The 11659-nt window shown below is 35.1% G+C and overlaps 1 protein-coding gene across 5 annotated transcripts in view; it reads left to right on the top strand.

Annotated features, from left to right (window-relative positions):
• LOC106465344 (dystrophin-like) overlaps window positions 1-11659 on the top strand; it is a 144232-nt gene that overhangs the window by 96591 nt on the left and 35982 nt on the right. For all 5 annotated transcript variants that reach the window (XR_001291200.2, XM_013925579.2, XM_013925571.2 and 2 more), the window contains 2 exons: window positions 675-879; window positions 10179-10267. Coding sequence is in view for 4 of the 5 variants with exons in the window: in XM_013925579.2 (XP_013781033.1) it covers window positions 675-879; window positions 10179-10267 (294 nt within the window). In the remaining variant the exon portion in view is untranslated. The remainder of the gene's footprint in view (window positions 1-674; window positions 880-10178; window positions 10268-11659) is intronic.

Below are 11659 nucleotides of genomic sequence, written 5' to 3'. Positions count from 1 at the left end.
AACGTTTCGACAAGGTTTTGTCATCATCAACTTATATTAAAGTTTTTCTTCATTACCCATTTAAGCCGTCTCCAGCCATTATTACCTATGAAATGTTAGGTTAGGGTATACTATGGGGTGGGGGCAATAGTACTTGCCCCATCAGTTTTGACAGGTTATATGCTAATTAAACTCTATAATAACCACATGTGTGGATAAAAGAGGAGTCTGTTGTTGCAGTAGACTTATATTTTTTTAACATGCAAGTATATGTGATAGATAATTATTAAAAAGAAACATATATGTAACATGTACACTTCTAGATATATACCAAGTTTGATGAGAAATGTAGTAAATCAAATGATAACATTTAATTGTTCTCAAAGAAATCTAAAATCCAGAAAGCATCCTGGAATTAAAAAATACCCAAACTCTATGTCAGAAATGTAATGACTACCTTTTGTATAGTAACATTTGTACAAGTTTCCAAAATTGTAACAACATTAGTATCTAGAATGTATGTTTCTGTTACTAGACTTAACTAATATTAATTGGAGATACTAATGTTATTTTCTATGTGTAATTTAGGTGCCATCAAAATGATAAGCTTATAAAATTCAACTTTACAGTTACTATTAACTATTAGAATAAAGCCCATTTGTTTTGTGATAGTTATTGTTGTACTTATCTTTCAGTGGCTTTCCTGAACTTAAATAACATCATCAATGCGTTTGATCAGCATGGTCTTCGAGCTCAGAATGATAAGCTTATCAGCATCACAGAAATGATTACATGTCTTTCAACAATCTATGAGAGTGTATCCAGTGAACCAGGTTTTTTGGTCAACAAACCTCTAAGTATAGACATGTGTTTAAACTGGCTGTTGAATTTGTTTGACACGTAAGTTGCCTTTAATAGGATTGCTTAACTATTATGTTGTTGTTTATTTGACGATAAATTAAAGTAGAATATTTTACAGGTAAAACTTGTATTAAACTATGAGAACAGAATAACCAGTCAGTAAGTACATTCGGATTTTTAACACAATAAGTATACAAATAGTGTGTTTCACTTGATGTTATATATTCAACTCAGGATGCACTTTGTGTATCCACAAGCTTTCTTTAGTGCAAAGCATTTTTTCATTGGCCACATTTCCCAAGATGCTGAAATTATTGATTGTGATGCTAATGTCATGGTCTTGCAAACAGTGATGAAGATATATATACATACACAGTACATAAGTGTGAATATGATAAGGCTGAGGTTTTCTTTTTAATACACACTGATGTGCTGAATGTGGCTTAAACATTTACTTTAACATAATCAGTTATCTCATAGTGATTTTGTAATGATGATGCAAATTACTTGACATCAAGAAGAGGCACTTTATAGGCAAAATATTTTGCACATATGACTCATCTTTGAAGCCACTTAGAATTAATTATATAAAACGAGTATTGGGGAAGATTGTCATTAATATTAACTTCTGGTCAGAGCAAACTACCTACTTATACCAAAAATAAATCCAGTAACATGTATAACTAACTAAATATACTTTTCTTACATTTTTACTTATAAAGATTAGGATATGTTGTTTTATCAGTTGGGTACTCTCACTGTTAATGATATTTTTTGCCCATAGTTTAAACCCAATAATATCTTACAAGGTGTGACCAGCTTAGAAGATTTAGGTTAGTTTTAAATCTATACATTAAGCTAACAATACAAAATATTCTCTATATTAAAATTATAATAATCAAAATAAATTATGAAACTAGATATATTATGTTAATGAAAGTAACATATTATGAAAACATGAAAGCTCAAATATCCATCTTGCTGTAATATGGTTTTAAGAACAATCTCGCAGTCTATCAGTTTTACTTTGAAATGTTAAAGTTATATAGTGTTTCTCACAAAAACATTATAAAATTGAACAATATCAACATTTTTGGGGAAAAAAAGTATATTTTTTTATGCTGATTAATTTATTAATTATCACCTTTCATACATCAACACAGCTGAACACATTAATTTTACTATTATCAAGGACATAAGTGAGTACAATATTGCATTATAATTAAATCATAAAGATTTAGACTTGCATTTATGATTTCCAAAATTCTCTATTAAATATCAAAAATTGTATGTGCTGTAAATAAGAAAAATATTGTAAGAAACAAGCAACAAATAATACAGTTCTTTGAACAATTCCATGTGTTTTATGTTCATTACACAGTTATTTTCAATACATTATATTCAGGTGATTAACCAAAATTGTACCAACTGACTTTCTGTGTAACATGTTAAGAAGTATAACCATAACAGTGTTTGATACACATGTATATCTGGTAATTTTCAGAAATTATTTATACTTTTCAGTGTTTTATGTTAATGACATTGGCACAAGTATTATGATTAAAATACATAGTCTTGAAAAACTGTAGTTTATATTCTTTCTACTTGTCAGTGTTCTAATGCTAGTTACTGGCATTAGTACAATAGTCTAGTTGAATAGTTTAGAAATATTGTGATTTGCAAGCTGGAAAAGGCTTTGGGTTTTGTGGTCAATCAATTCCACAGAATTTATGGCACAGTTATATGGAATTAAAAGATGAAAAACATGGGATCATATGATACTGTTGCAGAAATCTGAATCTTTGTAACAAAATTAGAGGAAAAAGGAAATTAATTGTTTTGAATATTTGAATATTTTTACATGGAGTGTATGAATTATGCTGAAAAGACTGATTTTTAACATACAAGATTCTACTTGCTTGAATTAGTGTTAAGTGTAGGAAGTTGTGACTGGAGAACTTTAGAATGTTGAATTCACATACATGTTGAATAAGTAGTCATAAACAAGTGATTGTTTTGATCTTTATGTACTCTGTGCATTTTTAAACTGATTAAGAAAGAATGAGAAAATTCTGAAGTGATATACCTCACAGATAGCTTCTTTCCACTTGAGTTTGCACATTCTCCCATAGAAACTTGCAAACCATCAGCCTTGTGAAAACTCTCACCTAACCTCACATGAATTTCCACAACTGCATGATGACATCATCTTGCAGTAGAACCCTTCACTAGTAGGAGCAAGACAGACCTCCATGTCCAATGACTTTCTCTACATTCACGCTTGTGAATCTTCATTCTTTTCCTTGGCACTTAGTGCACTGATATGTTTTTGAGTTTGCTGAGATTTGCAATTTTTTCAAATTTCAGTTTTTTACTTGGTTGAGTTTATTACACTCAACTTGAATTCATAATTTAATTTGAATATTTCTAAAGCTAATGTGAGTGAATTATCTCCTCACACTGCACATATTAATGGTATTTCTGCTGGAAGTTCTTTTTCTGTGGAAAACACGACAGCCATATTCCATTGTGTGGTGTGGTCCATTATATAGCCAAGACTCTTCCATAACTTTCCTTCCCCAATTTTGTGCCTGAAACTGATGAGGATGAAGTTGAGCACCAATTTTCACCTCCAAGTGTATATTGTGAACTATTCTACCTAACGAATGACACCCTCAAACTTCCTCTGACTTTCTTCACTTTATTTTTCAGATATGTGCAATTACTTTTCTTAATCCATTGTTTTTTACTCTTCCCATTTACTTTTACATAAGCCTTTCCTCACAATTTATTTATATTTCCTTCTTCACTTGTTATATCGGTACATACCACTTCATTTCAAGCTCACTTTCTCTCTTGCAATTTTATGCCTGGTACTCCCTGCCTTACTATCTCCTTTGTTGTCTGTTCTAGTCATTAGCATTACCTGTTCCAGTCTTCAGAGTCGCATTTGCCAGTTTGAGGAGTCAGATTCATTGCCTGCTTATTTTTGTCTTTCTGAATTTTGTACTACCCTTATTTGGTATCTCTCCTCCCTTTACTTTATGTCAGTAGCCCTTCTTTGTTCCCTTCATGACCTTTCTTGGAAATTTAGATCTCTCCTTTTTGCTTCCTTGGCCCATTCCACCTCCTTAACCATTTATCCTCTTCTCTGTTACTTCTGTTGGAACCATTTGGGAAGGGTACCCTCTTATCTCAAGTTCATCTCTCTTTCACTTTTTTTGGGCCCTTCGTTTTGCCTCTTATTTTCATCCAGAGAAATTTAGTGGTGTCCCTGATTCCCTGGTATTATGGGATTCTGCTGTCCGCCCTCAATTTTTCTCTCACATTTTTCATTTTCCTAACTGTTCCAACCTTGACCTACCAATTTTGTACCTCATTATGGCTCTCATCCTACTCACATCCTATGTCTTGTATACCTTCCATCCTCCACTTCTCATCCCACATTCATCCACCATCTTACTTGCTGGTCTAATTGGTGACGAGCACCCATTTTTCTTCCCTCTACCTTTTGGTCCCAATTGGTTTCCTTTTCCCATCTGATCCTGCATACCTTCAACATCTTGGGTAGGAGCAATGTTGGAATTATGAGAGAATTAACCCATCTTGAGGGTTCACAGCCCCTCTCTGAATTTGCCCTCCTGCTCTTCTGTTCTGCCTCTAAGGATAGGGGACTAGGGTCTGATTATTGACCCATCTTCTATTTATTGTTTCTTGGTTGTGACACAATATTGGATTGTGAATTTCTCTCTCCACTGGTAATTTCACCCCAGCCTATGGATGACCAAGGAATATATGTTTTAGATGCCTTTATCCACATCCCAATCACTCCATCCTCACAACATTGTCTCCTACTCACCCTCCCTTCACTCTCATTCACATTATGCAGGCCTTTGCTTGACCTCTTCAGGTTCTGGACCTTTGATACATTTTATGTTTACAACAGGCTTCTCCTCACCTATTCCCATGCATAATCCTCCCTACTTTACTTCCATCCTTCTTTGCAACTCAATCCTTTGGGGTGGCCTGTCAATTTTCCTAATTTTTCCTTACCCTGACTAGTTCTCATTCTCCTACTAATTCCGATCAACTCATCCTGACTGTGTTTAACCTTCTCCCATTCACCTACTATCTAGTCACAATGTTTTGCACCTCACATTTACTTTTTGCAATGGAGGTACTTCCACTTTTGGGGACCATGGCTTTTCTGGCTGTGCACATATGTATCCTCTACAGTAGGTGTTGCATGACCAATAAAACCTTTTCAGGGTTCCACCAACTTTACAAATCCACCTTCCTTTTCTTTTGGAGGATCTTGCTTGGAGGCTAGACCTCTCTACCACCACTTCTGGTGTTCTCTTACCTGTTCCAAATCCAGACTTACACCTATATATGGGCACCTCTCTCTCAGGATAATGTGTGTCTCTGAATAAGTCTTACTTTAGCTCTTTGTTCCTTGAGAGATGTCCTGTGCTTATCATGCCTTCAACCTGCTTGATGTCCTTCATGCTTTGCTCCAATTATTTCCTCTTCTTATGAATCAATTAGTTGTGATCCATTTGGTTAGATTCATTGTCTTGTCTCATGTCAACCACCAATGAGATACACATACCAGGTCCCCTTCTCCTTTGTACCCATTCTGTTCATGTGAGTTTCATAACCAGTCATGTTCCAGGTTTACTTAACATTGTCATAGGATGTCTTTCTCGATAAGATTGCATTCTACACATAGAATGGTCCCTCCACTTACATGTCTTCTATTGATCTTCTTTCAAATTAGTACTCCTCGGGTAACTTCCTTTGCCACACCCCTTAAAACCAGCCTTCCTCTCTCTGGTCTCCTGTACTTCATCTCTCAGCCCTGGCTGTCTATGTCCTCGGTCAAGGCTGGTGCCATAATTTTCTCCTGGCCTGTTCTCCTCTCCACCTCCCTCCCTTGGATTCTCACTCTGATTTGGAACACCCCATGCAGGATACTACTGGTTGTCTCTCACTGGCAATTCCAACCTAGATTTCTGTAATCCATCTTATCTTGTCCAGGACCCCTTTCCTCTCCCTATATACCTTACCTTCTGATCCAAACTCACATATAACTCTTTCATTTAGGAGTGACATTCCTTCGTCTTTACATGTAGGACTTCAAGCCATGTTAACCTATTGTGTACCTTGTTATTTTTCTACTCTGGTCACCCTTCTTCCTCTTCTGGTTACTGCAGTACATGATGTACTTATTGCCATTGGTTTCCCCTTCACAATTTCCCCTCTAATAACTGCTTTATAATATATCCCCTCCTCTTTTACATGTGTTCTACTGTTGCTTGCCTGTCTCTTCCATCACAGTTCATTAGGTAGCATTTCTACCACTTTCCACCTATCCCAATGCCACAGGATAATTTCTTCATCAAGCCTTTCTACCACCTTCTGTTCCTTCCTTATCCACAGACCTCACTGATCTTCTCTTTGTCTGACTGAATTCTCACTGTGGTTCTCCACCTTTTTACCTGGGACCCTCACCTCTAACAACTTGTCCAATATATTATCTCTCCCTGGACACATATGACCTCCTCCTTGCCTGTGGTCACCATTGTTCAGATGTCTATGCCATGATTTTTTACAGAATTCTCTTAAACTGCACTTACCTTTTTTTTACCCTGGCTGGTCCTTCCTTCTCTAGCCTTCCATAACATAGTTCAATGGTCACACCTTTCTCATATACCCTTTCTTACTATATCACTTCTCTATGCTCATGGTGATGTATATATAATATGATGCCTTTCTCCCACAGCTGGCATGAGGCCCATAGAGAGTGATGGTAGAATTGAAGTGAACACACCATATGCACCAGTTATGTATCACTCGTATACCCTACTTCCACAGCAGACAAGGAGCCAGTAGTGATTAATGATCAAGTAGAGGTCTATATAACTACCAATACAGCGCCCTCTTCCCAAAGTTGGCATGAGGCTCATAGAAATTGATGGTGGAGGATGTGAGTATGGATGCTTATCACAGGTGCCCTTCTCTCCTGACTATTTTTGACCAATTGAGTCTGATGGTAGAGGAAATGAGTACACAAGTATGGCCTGAATGAGCCCCAATCTCACTAAACATATTGTCAGTCTCACAGTTTGTGTGCAAGTTCTTGGATGGCCATGTACCTGTTCCATCCATCCTTGTGACAACCTTATGGCTTTTGTGATTCCTCTATTTTTCTACATAGGCAAAGAGTTAACTCTGGACAAGATGAGATATGGTCTCCCTATGGAGCCCCTGCCATCGGTTGTCAGAACCCCATGGGCTTTCTTCAGTCCCTTTCTGAAGGGAGTTTATCAAGGCAGTCTTTGAACCAGTCTTTCCACCATCTCAACATGGGATTCTAACTCTAGAGGTGAGGTATGATTTCTGAAGTTAATGTTTTCCTTACCATAAAATGTATTTCTGATAGATAATCACCTTTCACACATTTCCATCCATCCTACTTGCTTTTCCATTCCACATTTATTCATTGCTTTGTCAAAGAATAAGGATTCATGAGCTCAAATGTAGAGGAAGTCATTGCACATGAAGGTGGAGAGTTCTGCTGTATGATGACATCATCATGCAGTGGTGCAAGTTCACGTGAGATTAAGTAGGAGTTTTCACAAGGCTGGTGGCTTGCAAATGTCTTTGGCAAAATGTGTGAACTCAAAAGTAAGGAAGCTGTCTGTCAGAGGAGGTGAGTATTTATCAAAATACATTATTATTTAGGGAAAATATTAGCATTAAAGTTTGAGATTATTGTTAATGAAAGTTATTGTAGAGTTTTGAGTGCATGTGACTTGTGATTAAGACTTATATAGCAACATCAGTTGCTGACATGGTACAGATTTCCCTAATGACAATGTTGTATGATGGAAAATATAGCTAAGGTTATGTGAGAAGATTATACTTAATGGCTTTGATGTTAAATACATGGTGTTATGTAAAGAGTTATTGCATATGATGATTTCTTTGGTTTTTAAATTTTATTAATATTTTTAAATCTAAGACTGGGAATTGTATATTATTGAATGTTTTATCACTAGCTTTGACATGCAACAAGTACTAGTCAAAAGTGAGTTAGGAGGTAAATTAAGAAACTTGATACCAATTCCTGCCTGCTGGCTATTTATTTCAAGGCTTGTATACATAATTCATTATATTAGTGTATATCTGTTTGGTAGAATTCTTTGTCAGCATAGATATTAATTGTACTCATGATTTAGCCCTCTTGACAAATCTTTGATTTCAATGAGTGTCAACATTAATCATAATTTATCTGATAACAAGAGATACAGGTCAGTGTGAAAACATTTTGAAATCATTTGACAGATTATGTACTAATGAATTTGTCACACACAACAAAGGAACTTTTATTGATGGTTTTTAATAAAAAATGAAATTTCCAAAATAAAGGTTGAAAGAGAGAAGTGGTTATAAAATAAAACTTAGTTTATACAACTTCAGAATGAGTGGAGTGTCCCTATGTAAGAGTTCCTTCTTTTTGGAGACTTAAGTAAGTTAGTTTTCAGTCATTAAACACTTAACTTATGTTTTTTTTTTTTATGTTTTGTGGAATTACCACTGTTCAAACATAAATTCTGGATTTTTAATTATGAATACACTGTCTTGACTACTACTACTTTGTCTGTCATTTCTCAGGCTTCAGGTACATGGGGTAGGTAGGAGTTTCAAGGCTAGTGGTGAGTACAAAAAGTTGAGCATATAATGGGCAGCACTGAATGAGAGAAGCTATTATGTGCAAGGGGTTAAGTACCTATCAAAAATATATTTGCAATCCAGGAAAATATTTATTTCCTTATCTCCATGTGCAGCAAAACATCATATTTAATTGAGCAATGATCACTTGTACCTAGATGTTCCCCAGTCTCTACCCTATCATCTATTTCTTTATTAGATGTTAACAATAAATCTAAAACAGTTGTTCCTAGTAGGTTCCCTCATCAATTGTTGAAGAAATCCATCTTGAGCAGTTTTAAAAACCAGTCTCCCTTATGTGTCTAAATTAAAATTTCCTATAATTATAACCTCATTAACAATTAAATTGGTTATGTCGCTGTAGTTTCTCATTATTTTCATCAGTTTCATCTGGTTGCCTGTAACAAATTCCAACTAAATGCCTTCTCCCTTATAACCACTAACAGAAACCCAAATAGATTCAATCTTGTTACTGTTAGCTTTGATATCCTCAACAGGCTGTAACTCACATTTTAAATGTAAAGCCACTCCTCCCCCTTTTTTTTTGTTACTATTCTTGCCCTATTAAACAGTCTATTACCTTGTATATCAAAGAAATTTCTGTCATCAAAATTATCTGTATTTAGCCAGGCTTCAGTTTTCCCATTATATCAATTCCTCTCTTCTGACCATCGCTCTATATTAATCAATTTTATTTTTATACTTCTAGCATTACAATAACAATAGTTTAGCCTACTATTAATACTATCTTTGTACCTTGTTCTCACACTACACCTTTCTCCACATTCTTTTTTTTTTCATTATTTTGGCTCGCTACACTGTCTAATCTTAGTTTAAAGTTGCCTTTACAGTTGAATTAAAAGCCATTGCAAACAAACCAGCTCCTACCCTATTTAAATGGAAATCATCCATCCCAAAAATTCAACCAGCCAACTTGTCTTCCTTACATATTAATCTAAGCTAGCATTCAGCCTTAGTGACCTGCTTATAATTTCATCCTCACAGTTAAGTCTTGGCAGTATCCATGAAAGAATTAAGTTATTATGGCTCTTTTCTTTGTATACCTTGTATATAACAATAAGCTCTCCTGACTTACCCTTCTCTACATCATTAACTCTATGTGCACGACAAAGACTACATCACTACTAATACTCATGAACCTAAATGCACTTATTTTATTTAAATGTTTTATTAGAAATGGAGCAGCTAATTAAAAAACATTAAGGGCTCCAGTGTTTACTCATTTTATATTATTTGTTGGAGCTATTAGGTAGTGTTAGTACTTCTATACACTTCCTATTCCATTTTTTTCTGTAGGAATTGTATATTAATATTTTTATATGCTTGTACACATAAGTGTGATATTTATGGTGATATTATACATTTTAATGTCATTATTGCTGTGTCCTGGGGTGAGTACCGAGTACCGGAACTTATTTTTTAAGACAATACTACTGCCAGGACTTATTTGAGCTGCTTTGTCGTTTTTTATGCTTACATGTAGACTTTTTTCTTTTTAAAAAAATAGGCCCACTTCACCTAGCTGAATACCTCTACTTTTTTTTTAGGATTTCACAATTTTTGCTGTTCTCTCACTTTAGTTCAACTAGAACAGGCTATATTCGTATCCTTTCCTTCAAAATTGGTGTCATACTTCTATGTCATGGAACCCTCGAGGACAAGTTTAGATGTAAGTATCTAGAATTTTAAGAAATGAGTAATTGTGCTTATATTTCATCCAATACTTTATTCAGTGCCACACATTTATTAAAGGATATGACTAATTAAGTCTCATATCAAATACGTGTAAACAGTTTTGTTGTTCTTATCTAAGAAATAATATTGACTCATTAGAAAAGAGCTCAGAAGAAAGCTTCTTGGAGGATTCTAGGAATGGAAGGGTTATTGACAAAAATAGGCTAATTTGTCTTAACTTATTATCTCTTGAGGAAAGAAGGATAAGAGATGGTCATATTGAAGTTTACAATATTATCTATAGGATAAAGACTTATGTTTTCTTATTGCTATATTCTGATGACAATAAGATGATAGAACACAAGTTTAAGATTTTGTAGAAGACAGTTTAGGCTCCAGTAAAGACATTTTTATTTTTCTGACAGAGCTATTGATTTATGGAATGGGTTGCCATTGGAAGTTGAGGAGACCAATACTTTGCAAGAATATAACAGGGGAATCAATGACTTCCTGAAAAATAAAGGATGGGTTTAAATTTTTACTTTTCCCAAGGGTGGGTGTTCATGAAGGACAGCATTGAAAAACCAAATGGTTCCTTGTTGTTTTAGGTTATGCTATATGATGTTCATAAAATATTTTCCTGAAGCTGTTTCTATGTGAATGTATTCTCAAAGTATAGCAATGCATACTTAAGTCATATTCTTATTTTTTGTATATTAACAATATTATTCTGTTGAGCAACAAATTTCAGCCCTTAGCTTCTGCAGATGAAGAACTATTGGAGGGAAGGAAAGCAAAAGGGTCAAAAAAGTATATGGATGATAAGGAGGTTATAGTTATAGGTGATTCTTTGACAAGGCATGTGGAGAGAATAGTCTATGGGGTAAATAGGGAGAAAAAGAATCAGATTACGCTAACCAGGGGCACAGGTGGAGGATATAAATGACAGAACAGGAGATATAATAAATGGAGCTAGCAGAGATGCAGTTTTTGTTGTGCATGTAGGGGCCAATGATTTAGGTAAAGGTAGGTCAGAGGAGCTAATTAATAAGTACAAATGGGTTGATAAAGGCATTTAAAGAAAAAGGCCATAACTTAATTTTTTCAGGGATACTGCCCAGAATTAACTGTGGAAATGATGTTATAAGTAGGTCACTAGGGCTAGATGCTAGGCTTAGGTTAGTGTGCATGGATGAGCAGATTGGCTGGTTGGACTTGTGGAATCAGTTCAATGGAAGAAGGGAGTTTTTTGCAATGGATAGTTTACATTTAAATAGAGTAGAGGCTGGCTTGTTTGTCAAGGCTAGTAACTCAGCTGTAAGGGAAGTTTTAAACTAGGACTAGACAATGGTGAGGGCCAAGGAAAACTAAATGCAAAAAATTAAGA

The sequence above is a fragment of the Limulus polyphemus genome, unplaced genomic scaffold, assembly GCF_000517525.1.
Source record: "Limulus polyphemus unplaced genomic scaffold, Limulus_polyphemus-2.1.2 Scaffold67, whole genome shotgun sequence".
Taxonomy (NCBI): Eukaryota; Metazoa; Arthropoda; class Merostomata; order Xiphosura; family Limulidae; genus Limulus; species Limulus polyphemus.
Note: the sequence above shows the minus strand (reverse complement) of the source record. Positions and strands in the feature narration are given on the sequence as shown.